This window comes from Pleurodeles waltl, chromosome 3_1 (assembly GCF_031143425.1).
Source record: "Pleurodeles waltl isolate 20211129_DDA chromosome 3_1, aPleWal1.hap1.20221129, whole genome shotgun sequence".
NCBI classification, from domain to species: domain Eukaryota; kingdom Metazoa; phylum Chordata; class Amphibia; order Caudata; family Salamandridae; genus Pleurodeles; species Pleurodeles waltl.
Genome location: NC_090440.1, coordinates 1545760039 through 1545775111, shown reverse-complemented (window position 1 = coordinate 1545775111; position 15073 = coordinate 1545760039). Strand labels below are relative to the sequence as shown.

Here is a 15073-nt window from a genome sequence, read left to right as displayed (position 1 = left end):
GTCTTTCATGCCTTCCTGGAGGGTGGGTGTGCATTTGCATTGGCCTCACCGTGGAGCAACCTTTATTAAAGCCTTCATTAAACTAGAGAGAATGTGGGGTTGTGACCAAAGCTGCAGACTTAGGAACTGGGAAACCAGTTCTAGTCCCTTTGTTGACTCGCCATTCTGTGATTCTCAGCAAATCACTTAATCTCATAAATCACAAATGGATTTGGTCTTGTGTAGTGAAACTGGTGCTTGTGTAAATTACTCCAATGCCCTTGCATCTATTTCACCCTTTACTACAAAAAAGCAATTAAAAAAGAAACTCAATGTACTCATGTTTTAAGATTCTGCAAGGCGAGAGCATGATAATTAAAGAACACTTTATATAAAACGTCCACATTCTATTTTTTTTTTAACAAGGGTGTTCTGTCTTTTGTTTATTTTAACTATTAGTCAAGGATGAATAAAGCAGCTTTAGAACAACATTATGAAGTGCTTTTTGCTTATGTTGACTGTTTAAAATTGTACTGATCAGAGGAAAAAAAGACCAACTTTAGCAAATTTTCTTCATTTTCGTACCGGCCAGGATAATAAAATACCGAACCGTCCAGGTGGCAACCCTAGCCGAATCAAGTATTGTACCCTTGGGACACTCTATTTCACCTCCCCAGCCTGGCCAAAATGCAATGCTTTTAGTTTTTACCAATCTTACTGGTTTTATAGTCTTCAAGCTACTTGTTACCAAACATTTTTAAATGCGTCTAATGAGGCTGGGCAAATGATGTTTCATGAAAGGGCACGGACGCAAATGTGGGCCACTTTTTTGGAACTGCCTGGGCCGAATTGCAATCCCAATAAGACCCTCGGCTGATGGTGTCACGCATGAAAAAGGGCTACTTGGCGGCGGTATTATTGTACCAACAAACTCTCTGCTGCTGCATCTGTGATGGAGAGATGAGCAGGCCCGTGGGTGCAGCCGAGGGTAGTCATGGAGGCAGTGGCCGGCCCTCTGCACTACTAGCCCCAATCAGGGGTGTAAGGAGGGTGCAGCCTGCCTGCTGGCACGGGACCTACCACTGCGTTTTCATTATCACTCGTGGATGGCACTTTGTCCTCGCAGAACCACTTTCAGTAAACGAGATGTGATGTCCAAGAACTATGGGAAAGCAAACTGAAAATAATATTTTCTTTTTCGACACTTTCACGTTCCATGCCTACCTGTTCCTATTTCTCATTCTTTTTGTTTTTCTCTTTTCTCTGCATTTACCCAGTCATTTCCCCAATTAATCACATCGCTCACTCCAATTACTCCATTTCGTCCCTTTCTTCATACAATCATTTATTCCTCCATTCAACAATTTTTCTTCTGATCTCTCCCTCTCTTCCTTCCTTTCTAACCCACTCCCTCCCACTGCTCAGCTTTCCTTCTTCCACTCCCACTCTCTTCTTCCTTCCTATAGCTTCCTTCCTTCCCTTCCACTTTATCATCTCTCTCACACTCTTCCACCTTCTGTCCATTCTCTCCTTCCATCGCACGCCCTTCCATTTTTCTTTTCCACCTCTCTTCCACCTTTCTCCATATCGTATTTCCTTTTCCATTTCAACAATTTCTCTCTTCAAGCTTGTTTTGCTTTCCTTTTTCACGACCTCTCCTCTTTACTTCCTCCCTTCCTTAGTCGCACCCTGCTATCGCTCTTTTCCTCGTCCCTTCCGCCTTCCTCCATTCCCACCACCTCTCTCCCCCTTCCCACCTCCAAAGCTCTGTTTTCCCAGCTCCATGCATGAGTAACTCCTCCAGTCCAGTATTAACTTTTCAATTTGGCACTTGTAATCCCGATTATTCCACTACAAACTACAAGTCCCAAAATGCAAAATAAAATCCTGAATGGGTTGAACTACACAAGTGAGGACCCTGAAAACGTCAGAGCTCAGGCCACCGTTCCTTTCTCCCTTCTTTCATCTTTTCCTTCTGGCCCTCTCTCTCCCCATTGCTTTCAGCCTTTGTTCGTTATTTTCCACGTCATTCCTTACATTTTACATTCCGCACTTATTTTCCTTCTTTCTGTCTGGTATAGTCATTTCTTGTTTACCATTTGTTTGTCTTTTATAATCTCCTTGTCGCTATTTTCTCCTTTTTTAGTCCCCGTCTTTCAACTTTAATTCTACGTTCGCTTCATCTCCTCATTGCAACAATCTTCTTCCCAGCACACTGTCACCTCTAACAAAGCCTGCCTCTTTTTCTCAATCTTATCCAGGTTTCCCACCTCGTTTCTCTCTGTCACTTTTCGCATCTCTTTGTTATATTTTCATCACCCCTCCTCTCTCTTTCTAGGAATAGTTAGGCCATTAATCTCAATGAACATGTATGGTTAATATTGACCCTCCCCCTTCCACCCCTAGCTATTTAGTCAAAAACCTGTCCAGCAGTGTGTTTGTAAGGGGGTATCCCAATGTTTTTCCTAATACCGCCTTTCATGTAAAGCTCTGCGGGTTTAACCCTTCATGGTGTAGGCTGTATTCAGTCACAGAGCAAGTGCTATTCTGACATGCCGATTCTGCGGATTTGATATTTTCACATGAAAATCAAGGGCCTGATTCGCAAAGCTATTTTCACTGCTAAATCTACCTACACTTGACTTTAGTAGTAGAGTCCTACATCCTCCTAGGACGATCCCTGGGCTGTGTTGAGTTCACCTGAATGACATGCACAAGAGTTACATGAACTTCATATGGTTGGCATGAGCCCTCCAGATGGTGTTAAGGGTGTTCCAGAGTCTGGCCCTTAAACCCCAGAGATCTGCCTTCGTGTTCCGTCCTCTAGAAAGATTGCTGGTTCATTAGTTCAGTCCAGAAAGATCATACGGTGCTGGTTCCTTATAGTTTTCATGAACCTTTGTACAGTAGCCTTTATGGGTGCACTACAAGGTCTTAATTCTGACACGTGCAAATCATTCACAAAAGGATACCCTGCACTTGTAAATCCATTTATTCCTTATAAAATAATGCCCCAGGGCAGACTAGTACTGCAGAGATATGAAGCCAATGCAAGGGGCAGGGTGTGGGCAGATCAGGCCATGGTGCCCCTTGATATTATGTGAATGTCCACAATTATGCAAGTTTTGGACATTCAGAAACCTTGGATTCACAGATTCCTTTTTAGGTCGAGCGTAAGCGCTTTGACCTGTTGTAAGTACTGTGGGCTTTTAACCATGTCCACCCCACGCCCATCACTTTCACTCGTTCCTGGGCTTGCCTTTCAAAAATCGTTTGTTATCATTGGTAAATGCTTTACGTTTGTCCCTCCTTGGGGTGGGTTTGTCACTGCCTTGCATACTACACCTGTTACATTGATAGCTGCACGATTGCTGATAAGTTTGATTGCAAGCAAACTTCTTTTTCTTTTTGTGTCTCTCCTTCGCGCTCATGCTGGCCACAGCTGTTTAAATCAGCTCGCTTATGTCAACTGTTTTACTTTCCCTCTTCAATTAAAGTGGCAGGAAAAGTCCAGTTAGGAATTTACAATGCTAATAGCTCTAACTCGTGCAAACGCAAGACCTATTGCATTACAAATGCTTGTTTTGTCTTGGTGGTGAATCAGGCTGCAATGCATACTGTGTTCTTATGCCTTTGCTTTTCCCCCTTCCTTCTACCATGTTTAGGTTCCTATCTGGTGGTGAATTCTTCTCAGCATGCACCGGGGCAGCGGGCCCACATCCTCTTCCAGACCCTCAGTGAGAATGACACCCACTGCTTGCAGTTCAGCTACTTCATGTATAGCCGGGATGGGCACAGCCCTGGTGCCCTCAACGTCTACGTCAAGGTCAATGGCGGTCCACTGGGCAGCGCTGTCTGGAATGTGTCTGGGTCTCACGGACGGCAGTGGCACCAGGCGGAATTGGCCATCAGCACTTTCTGGCCAAATGAGTACCAGGTACATAGAGTGGCGCAATGGCTGAAACATGATGTGCCTAGTAAAGGAGATTGAGAAACGTAAGGATATATGGGCCAGATGTCCATACATTGGATTTGCTAAAAGGGGCCACAATTTGTGCACCTACATTTAACGAACCCAGTAGTATTACAGGAGGTGACATTACCTAACCATTAATACTGATGAAGGGTGTTTTGAGAAATCTTTGAGTTCTTGGTGCTTCATGATGTTGATAAATGGTGATTATTAAGAGCCACGCACGTGTGGCTTCCTTTGCTAATATCAGTTGTTAAATTGATCAGATAACTGCTACTGGATATCGGGTCATAGGGATTATAAATGTCATCCCTATCATTTTCTAAACTAACCCTTTGGGAACCGCACAATGAACCTCTTTGTGTGGGCAAAGTTTACCTTGTCTTCAAGCCCCTGCTTCTATTGTGCTGATATTCCACTCTTTAGCGAACGTCACTGCAAGATCTGCATGGCCGAGTCTGCGCACTCAGGATCTTTTGAGTCCTGTTCCAGAATTTACAGCTGGCCTCAGCATACAGCATGTCCTTCTAAAAGGCATTTTAAGCAGGTAGCAAATTTGAAAGCACAATTCACCTTGACACATTTTCCTAGTTTGCTGCTTACATTTATGGTTCTGCTAAGTTTTTGGCCTAACCAGGCTAGACCAAATCTGTCTGCTTAAATCACACTCCCTGTTGACGTTGCAAATCCCACGTCCAGGCTTTTTAGAGAGACGCACATCTGCTCAAGAAAGTGGGAGATTTAGAGGAACAGACATCTAGCGTTGGGGGTTCATGCCTGGAAGATGGGGTGGTGGAGTCGACCATGAAGGTGTGAATCTCGTTGGGTTATTCAGGTACATGTAATTGCTACTGAAGGATAAATATTGTGTCCTCATGGCAACAGATTTTGTCATTTGCCGACAGTTCAACGTGCACTGCTGCCGCCATGAGCAGGGATTGCTTTACCAGCAGATGGCAGCCGCTAATCAGTCGCTGTCCGTGTTTTACTTGTTGGTTTTAGTCGTAGTGAGCACAGGAAGGATGGACCTGGGATTGAGCAGTAGAAAACGTGCACTTTCCCAGAATGATTCGCAATCTGTAGGATATCCGCCCGGTTAGTTACCTCACAGAATTGCTTTTCGAGGAAATAATTGCAAGTGGACGCAATGCTCAATGTGCCCTCAGTTGTTTTCTAGCGGTTGACACTGTCTGAAATGCTCGTAGCCTTGCTGATGGTTTTTACAGAGCGATAAAAGGACCGCGTCCATGTTGCGTTAATCTGCCTTGTGGTTGCGGTACGTGAACACCTGCACCTAGATATCATCTCACAAAAGTACTGTGTCCTAAAAGTCCTTTAGAAAAAATATCGCCCCTTTGCAGTTAATAATAGAAGTTGTAGACTCAAGATTGCAGTGTTTTGTAAACAATATTCAGCCATTATTTTTATGTCAGACGATAGATATGTTGGTTAGCAATATTCTGGCATACAATCACCAGGAGATATGTTTTTTTAATGCTCCATGGAGTATGGCGCAGACTCGAGGAATTCAACAACTGATCTAAAGTTAATGTCTCCACATGTGTGTAGATGGTCTCTGAGGGTTGCATTGTCCCTCTAGGAAAGATCAGTCAGAAATAACAGCATGTCATGAAATCTTCCAGGTTTGAACTCTACCAGATACACAAATACTGTGTTGTGAACAAGAGATTTGCTGTTGTCTCTTGACATGTTGACTGTGGTTGAGCTCTGAAAACACAGATGCAGCATTTTTAGTATTCAGGTGCTGGTCCCCTATTGAGACTTCAGTTCTTAAGGTGATATCTTGATGACATAACCTACTGTCCTTGGGGACATCCAATGGTTCAGGGTATTTGCTTTCTGCAGGACGTGTTGTTAGAAATTTCTCAAACTGGTCATAGCGAGGGCTCACGCTCCATGCATGTACTCTGCCTCATGTTGTGTTCATTTAGTCTACCATTCCACCTTCCAGGTAGTGCTTACAGTGGAATGCATGAGGGACTATTTACAGCTGAAAAACACATTCAACAATGATTTTCAATTCTTTATCTCCTATGTACATTCTATACTGAAAGCTATCCTTTTTGCTATTTTTCCCAGCATACACTAACCCAGTGGAGCAGAGTTTAAAGGGATAGCACCATTTTGCATGTAAAGAGCATTTGTGAATGCCTCTGTTCACATGTATTGGCACATTAGCTCATCTGATAGATCTCGCTTCAGAGACTGCTCTTTAGGTTGATTGGCTCAGTTCTTCTGTTGGAATTGTCTAAGGCAGTGGTTCCCAACCTTTTGATTTCTGTGGACCCCCACTTTATCATTACTGGAACCCGGGGACCCCCACTGAATCTTTATTGGAATCCAAGGACCCCCCTCTATTGGGTCATTACATAAAGATGGGGACCTAATCTGTTGAGATTATTTAATCTCAACGGACCCCCTGAGGAAACCCTGAGGAAACTTTGTGGACCCCCAGGTGTCCCCGGACCACAGGTTGGGAACCACTGGTCTAAGGCACAGGCATTTTGCTCTGCCCCCATTCCACAAGTCTCTGTCCTGGTTGCAATCTATCCTTCTGTTTCCATCCTTCACCGCTTGTGCCTGGGGGAGAATGAGCAGAATAAAGAAGGCACATTGGAGCTTAGTTATTGTGAATGTTTCTTACCCCAGTCGTCCTGCTTATCCTTTGTAAGCAGTATAACCCCACCCTCTTCAATCTATAGTGATTTGTCTCAGGGTACCATTTTACAGAAATTTCCCTTATTCATGGCCAAGGCCCTGGCAATTATGACCTTTTCTTGAGGCAGCTTAGCTACTGTCATTGCTAATCTAGCTAGTGAACTATGTCAGGTAGCAGCCTTGGTGAGGAATGATTTGTCTCCAGGGGTGTAGCTTGGTCAGTAAGATTGGGGTCTGTCAGCTTCAGATTTTTCAACAATCACAGTGGCATATAATGTTAAAATACATTATACAACAAGCAGGGCACAGGAGAGGTGGTTAAGGGGCAGTGGAAAGAGCGAGGAATACAGATTGGTAGAAGAAAAGGCACATTGGTTTGTGAAATAACCAACATTTTAAAAGTATTTCTAAACAGAGGGCCTGATTTAAATCTCAGCGGATAGAATATTCTGTTACAATGTGACCGATATCCCATCCGCTGTATTATGTTCTCCATAGGATATTATGGGATCATAATACGGCTGAGGGGATATCCATCACATTTGTGACAGAGTATTCCCCTCCGCCAGAATCTCAGGCCCAGAGAGAGGGAGAGTGTGTTCATTTGTGTCTGTGTGTCTAAATATTCCTGGTGAAATCCAACAGACACTACACCATACCTGACTGAAAGCACATGTACCCAACTATTTATCACAAATTACGTTTGTTAGGATGGTATAGCACCCCAAGTGCCCCCTCTCCCCCTTTAAGCTACGTCCTTGTTTGTATCCTGTGCATCTCTATTCCTCTTACCAGTGTTTGCCCATTATGAGGTCACTCCGAGCACCCTGCTCAGGTCAGGGTGAGGTACCAAAACATTATAGCATAAGTATTGTATGGCAAAAGTTTGTTCTAAATATTGTTTGCATAAATTGAGCACTAGAATTAATGACACAAAATCTACACCTGCTGAAGTGATAATTCTTTAAATGATATTTAGACCACAATATTTAAACTGTTGGTGATACACTGACATCAGACCTCCCAACGCAACGGTGCCACAGTGTAGCACGCAAAGCTAACCTTCCTTCACACAGTCATTCGGTGAGGAGCCAATATCACACGGTGGAAGGGACAATGAACTGGAAACCACCGTAAAGAGTGGATTTCCAGCTTGTTGGATGCTTTGCTTTAAAAGCCAATGTCCATAAAAGGGGTGTGAATGTCTCCAGGTAGGTGCTAAATTTTGATTGTGAACCAGTTCTTACCTACCTGTTCACCCGTTGCATCACTGACGCTGAATTAAGTGCATCATACCTTGAAAGATACATTGGCGTAGATATTTCTTTCTTTTGAATGATGAAATGAGTTGGCATAAGATTTATGCAGTCATGCCTTTGTTGTGAAATATTTCAGAGTGTGAAGCGTGGTCCTTTTTGGAGAGTTTCTCCTAAGATAACAGTAAGCTTTCAGTCACCTTTTTTAAAGGTCAGTTCTTCCTTTTGGATTTCATGCCCCTGTTCATGGAGTAGCCGAAAGCTGCAAGTATATAGGATTTGCAGACTAATTTTAGCTTTAGCTGTCAACATGTCTCCAAATACTACAAATGCAGGGTTATTTGTAGAACAGCATTGCTGTGATACTTGAATCCGTGCAGTATTGGTGGGTGTGCAATAGAATATTTATTTTTTACAAACTACCTCTTAAACCTTGTGGAACCATCATAGCTGATGAGATTTTCGTTGACAAAAGCAGTCTGCTTTCCAATGCAGCTAATCTAGCCCTTCGAGGCGCACATTTGTCTTTTGGGAGTTGACAAGTACACAACTTAAAGTGGTCAATTTTGATGACTGGAAGTTTGACTTGCATTTGTTGGATGGTGTACAATAAAGGGTGCTCTCCATATTGGCAGTCTTTAAGTTACGAGTATTTGCAGCTAGGTTACTTTCGTGAACGGAATTTAAGATTGTTTTTCGATCGTGAAAGGGGCATGGGCCTCCAGAATCTTGATCTACCCGCACCTGACTCCTCTGGGGCTGACTTCTCTGGTGTTACAGGCATTCACCCAGTCCCTTCAGAAGAAAGGCATATACCTTATCCACTAGACACTGGACGTATGACCCCTCTGGGGCCGAGGCATAATTTTTATTTTCCATGTTCTTTCATTATGTCTCAAACTGCAACCATTACCCAGCTCCTGCTTTATTGATCTTGAACTTCCAGAGGTGTCCTGGCCTGCTGTGAAATCAGAACATTTCTCAGTAGCCAGAACATTCAAGAAAAATAGGCCAGAATCAATTAATCACAAAGTAGATATCTCTGCCTTGTGACTGACTCAATGCCATGACTATTGGACATAACGAGTGTCGCCATGTTGGACTGTCAACACATTTCCCAGACTCATCTGACTCTTACACAGTATACATTTCTGTCCTAGCAGACTGCCACACTGAAAATCTTATGATCTCTGCTGGCCAGCAATGCCCACGCCAGTGATGTCATTTGAAACAAACCTCGTTCTCCAGGTGGCCTCTCTGGTTCCAGGCTGATCACTTCGACACACAATATAGAACAGTACACACTTGTGGCGGGCTATGTATCGATACGCAAAGAATGCTGTAGTGGGCAGATGAATTTTGCAGGACATGGTAGTTGTTAGAAAATATTAGCATGCTGCAGAATATTTTGTGCCACTTAATGATTATGTTCAGAAAGATTTGAAGTAATAAAAAGTTAATGCGCAACTTTATTTCCAACCCCTGCCCAGGTGCTTTTTGAAGCCATGGTATCCAGCAGTCGGAAAGGCTATTTTGGGCTTGATGACATCTTGCTTTTGAACTACCCTTGTTGTAAGTATTGCACAATCTCCTAATACGTGTATTATGTTCTTCTATATTTTCTGCGCAGAACAGTCTGTTTCTCCTCCACATTAAATGATTGTGTTGTGATGAGCCGGTGATAAGTCTGTTTTCTGCAAACAATGCACTATTCCGATCTGCACTGCACCTGCTCTGTTTGTAGGTGATGCTTCAGAGGCATTTACTTGGCTCCTGCAGCAGTAAATGGTCACTGAACAAAAATACCGTTGTTCACTGCTGGTCAACAAGGGCCACCAACAATATTGCACCCCTTTACTCCCTTTGCGCACTTGACTGTCCGTGGGTAGCGAGGCTGAGCAGTCAAGGCTTACTCTATCAAGTGATAGCAGATTAATACTTCTGGCAAAGCATGGCACACTAAATAACACAAAATTAAAGTAAGCTAAAGCTCCAAAGAAGAAAGGGATTTTATTTACAGTCAAGTAAAGAGAGCAGTTAAAATTATGACAGCTGATCCTAGAGGTTAGGTGATAACTTAATTTTCTCATGACGACAGTTTGGGGAGAGAAGGTGGTGCAGTTTCATAAATAGCCATTCTCTCTTTCTTCACTTAGTAAAGATGCTGCGTCAGAGCAGATACAAAGCAAGAGCTCTCTTACTTTTGAGCAAAAAGTGAAAAGCACGAAAAAAAGTGAAAAAATAAGTATTACAAATTATGCAGTTTGTCACGTGCCTGAAAGTCTCCAAACCATTAAAGCTGTACAAATATATATGTATTTATCAGGATTTTATGTAACTATAGGACGTTAGTAGGGCTGATCGTACAGAGCGGATGGTGCTAGCTGTCACATGTAGTATATGTTTTTATCTTGAGAAATATCCGACCTGTGGCATGTACAGCTGTCCCCAATCAGAGGGCCCACCAAGATACCAGGTTCAGCGATCTCCAGAACTCAAAGCTGATGGTGGGGGTGGGAGGTTACTTTGGCACTCTCGAATTTCCTTTGTAGGCTGCAAGTCAGTCAGTCAAAAACATATGTTTATTTAGACTGTGGTCTTTAAGCAGAAATTCATAAAACACATCTCCACAACTTAAATAAAAATCTAAAATTGAATAACACTCACAGTAAAACTTAGTTAAAATCTCTATAAATCCATCAATTGTAGTTCTGCTGCTCCAAAGACTACATACAATTAAAGGTCACCCCCTCCAAATACATAAAAATATAATTAACTCTAAAAAGGTGTAATTTAAAATCTACTTTTTGATGAAAGGATCACTCCCCTCAATATATTATTTAAACAAATTAGCATAAAAAGGTATCCACAGACACTAAAAATCACCCCATAGCACGTTACATCCAGGAAATACATCTCACAATGTACTTTGATCGCCTCCACCCGGGTTTTAATATAATAATATTTTAGGACAGGTTTTAAAAACAATTTTCTTTGCACTAAAGCCACAGGCAGTCCACCAAAATATGTATTAACCCTCCATTCATATTAAGGCCACATTCACAGATTCTATCTTTGCTTATCAATGATCCCTGCACCTCTGAGATGAGAAATTGGTTTATCCCACATTTAAATTTCAGAAGGCTGCGCCACATCTGTAAATTTGGGGGTTTCTCCAGATAGGGGAAAGTCTTGTCACCTATCCATGAGTTCATCAGGTGAGAGACAGATTTCTTATTCTCTAGGCATACCATATCCTCCTCTCTAGAGTCTTGTTTTGTTATTCTGTTGAACTCAGCCCTACTAATCCCTATCTGATCGATCCCATCTTCTGTGCTTATTTTCAACTTCCTGCAGCAGTTATAAACCCTTTCTCTGACTACTCGTGCCCATGTTAACTCACTTTTTAGAGTCTCCCTTTTACATAACGGCGATATTTTTTAGGTCTCCTCGCAATCTAAACATTTCCAAAATTGTAATAACCTTGCACATACCAAATGTGACCCTCCCGTCTGCCACTTCCATTCTAATGGCTTTGCACCACTGTGGATGGAGGGACAGATAACCTTTTGAGGCACTTTTCTTCTTCAAGATCCTAGTCTGTTTTACCTCCAAAACCAAACACCTCCGCACAGTACAGAAGCTGTAAAATTATCATACCATGATAGGCTGCCAGTTCCAAATGCAGTGAGGGACGACCATAGCGCCTATCAAAATTCTTCAGAACCCCTTCAGTTGAGAGTGCCCTTCCATCTATTGCAGTTAGCTGATCGTTCCATCGTAAGTCTTTGAAAAACCACATCCCTTAATATTTATACTTCTGAACTACCTCAATTTTCATTTTGTTTAAGATCCAGGCAGATGTTATCCTCTTTTTCCCCAAACGGGAGCACTTTGGTCTTATCCATATTGCCTTTTAGCTTTTTCCTCCTGCAGTAGTCCGAAAATATGTCTAACTTTCTCTGGAGTCCAAATTCTGTTACATCAAAAATTACTAAGTTATCCGCATATAATATACAACTTACATGTCTGCCATTCATTTTGGGGCTGAAACTGTTTGATTGTGATAGGATATTAGGAAGGACTGCCAGAAATAAAGAGAATAGGGGCTAAAACACACTCTTGCCTCAATTCATTACTTATATCGATCCTCTTTGAGAAGGAACCATCTAGATCGAGTACAGCTTGAGCCAAATTATCTCTGTGGGTTTTTTGGAGGATTTAAAGTAAATCTTTCGGGATCTCATAATTATTTAATGCCTCCCATAGCAGGACCCGATCAATCAAATCAAATGGAGAGCTAAAATCTAAAAAACACCAATACAGTCATCCACACTTCTCTAGTGATTGTTTTTTTCATAGCTATGGAACATAAACTAAAGCAATGATCAGCCGGTAGGCTGCAAGCTTGGTGGCTGCTTTCAGGAACTGATGAGCTGTTCAACCCTAAAAGTGCTTAGCTAATATATTTGGGGAAAAAACGGTGCTTTAATGTACACCAATTGGACCTATTTTAAATGTCTTTGTGGGCGAACAACTTTTACAGAGTCCACAGAGGTAGGCTCACTAGGTATATTTGCGCACACAATCAATTGTGGTGCTGATTCAAACATTTTTTCAGGGTTGATCTTGGTTTCAAGTCCAGCCTTGAGGTAGGAGAAGGTACAGCCTCAAAGTTCTCTCTGCTTGTCCTAAGGCACTGCTATCGCTTGACTGCTTACAAGATGGTTGTCTGGCTGGTACTGGCATTCTGTATATTTCGGAGCACAGCCTTTGCTGTACTCCATTGGTAACGTCTACTGAGGCCTGACAAAAGCATGTATGCAACCTTCATAATGAAGGCACAGGGGATCATTACGAGTGTGGTGGTCTAGAGACCGCCACACTCACAGTGTTGGATCCCGGTGGTCTGGCAGTGGCGGAGATCTCCACCAGCCTTGAAAAGGCTGTTGGAGAACAGATGCAGGGGGCTCACCTGCCCAGCACCATTGCAATGTTCACTGTATGCAGAACATTGTGAGGGTGCTGGTGCACTCTGCAGGAGACAGCATTGTCGCTGGCTTGATTACGAGCTGGAGACAATGCTGTAGCCTGTTTCCTCCGAGGCAAGTGGGCTGAAACTTTCCACCTGCCGACCTAGCAGGAAACCTAGCGGGGGAGGTTACCGCGTAGGCGGCGGCCATCCTGTCGGGAGTTTGCCGGACGGAGTTTTCCATTCGCCAAACTCGTAAAGATGACCATAGTGTCGACACCTTAGGTGCTGAGGGAAGCTTGTACATTAAACACATGTGCTGTTTGCAAAGCTCTGTATGCTTGCAAGTTCTAGTATAGCATAGGGGTGGCTGTTGCTATGGGTGTGACCATCTACCAGTCCCTTTCATTGTCATCTGTATTCTCCAGCTGCCCTTGTTTCTGGAGTGAAATGGGGGTGTACAGAAAACGTATGGGCTTACAGGCTGTATCCAGATTCCACTGGAAGAAGCCCACAAGATGTTGATTTTCATTCACAATCCCTCATCTCATCGTTTTCCATATATGGGGTTGTTCTTCTGATGCCTGTGTTGGGACTGAAATTCGCATCCTGAGCCTTTCCAGGTCTATTCAATCACCTACTCTTCTCACCACACCATGGCTCTATGCTTAAACATTGAATGTAGTTTCTAACCTGGCTGCTGGTCTGAGGTACAGTAACATCAAACACACAAAAGGTGATGGGAGAAATGCAAGCAATTTGTCTAACCACTGGCAATTGGTCGGGATAGCATTCCAAACCATCGTCTTTTTTGCCCACCATGTAACCTCAGTTTAGACCCAATCATACGTAGGACGAAATCTGTCATGGGTTGCTTGTACTTTGGTTCAGAGAGGACTTGACTTGGTAGTTTAGACTGGATTGTCCAAACTGGAGCAGGATCAACTACTAAAGAGGGCAAGGTGTTAGTCTGGTCCTGGTCCAGAAATCATTCACCCATATTCCCTTCCACAGAGCATTGTCAGTCAGAAAGTGCATACAACCTCACATCTCTGGCCACCATTTTTACTTATTCAATACATTTACATAAAATGGACCTAGCCACAAAGGCAGCAGCTAGCTTCACAAGTAACACATTGTAACAAAGAGCAGGAACTGTAACAATATTTTAAAAATGAGTCTGACTTGCTAAGTGGAGACTGAAAATGTGGGTTTAGGGCCTTTCAAAATGACAGCAGGTTGGGAATGTGGATTAGATTCTCAGAGCTGGTTTCAGTTTTTTGGCGGTTGGCATGAGAATACTTATTTCATTGTCTTTGCGTGTTATGATTGGGAATCTCCAATCGAAGGACTTTTGGACTGGCATAGATGTACTCACTGAGCAGAGGATGAGAAATTCTGCTTTTGCTGGGTTTAATTTTAGGGAAAAGGAGCTCATCCAGTCCATTACATTTTCTAGAAATATTTTTAAAGTTATAATGTCAGCCGTGCTATGTTCCTTAAATTATGCTCTATCTTTTGCAAACTGGGGTATCAGGATCTCTTTTTGTATCATCTGACCAAGAGATTCCCACGTAGAGATTGAATAGTAAAGGCAAAATGATAGAACTTCTAAGGTAGGAGAGCTGAAGGAACCTATTTTAACAAGCAGAGAGATTCAAACCCTTGTAGTACTTAACCCTTAATTCTCATTCTGAAGCACAGTATAGAGAAAAGTATGTCATGGACAGTGCTGTCAAAAGTTACTGATAGATCTAGTGTTACCCACAGGCATGTGTCACTGTTTCCTGTTGTATAGAGGATATCAACAGCTTTCTGGAGAGTTGGCGTCTCCGTACTGAATTTAGGTCACAATCCTGGTTGGTAGGGGTTTAAGAGGTCCTTGTGGGAGATGTGTGGAGTAATTGCAGATACTGATTTTGAATGACTGTTTCTAGAAAGGAAGTTTGGAGACGAGGCTTAAGCCCAGGAAGGTGGCCTTGGGCAAAACTTTAGTACATTTGCAAGGACGTGGTTATCTACCAACAAAGAAGTGTTAATTGGCGATATCATATTGATTATGTCATGAGTGTCAGATTTTTTTGAGCATGATCAGTGTTTAATGTTGCTTTCGGGAATATCCAGACTGACTTTTGCATTTCTGATTATATGATTTTATTTTTTATATTTGGTTGGAGAAGAATTTTGCAATGTTGATAACATTTGTTCTTGAGC

General features: G+C 42.6%; 1 protein-coding gene across 3 annotated transcripts in view; it reads left to right on the top strand.

Annotated features, from left to right (window-relative positions):
- Positions 1-15073, top strand: part of PTPRU (protein tyrosine phosphatase receptor type U) — a 765217-nt gene that overhangs the window by 322315 nt on the left and 427829 nt on the right. For all 3 annotated transcript variants that reach the window (XM_069225125.1, XM_069225127.1, XM_069225126.1), the window contains exons 3-4: positions 3645-3916; positions 9378-9459. In XM_069225125.1, the coding sequence (XP_069081226.1) occupies positions 3645-3916; positions 9378-9459 (354 nt within the window). The remainder of the gene's footprint in view (positions 1-3644; positions 3917-9377; positions 9460-15073) is intronic.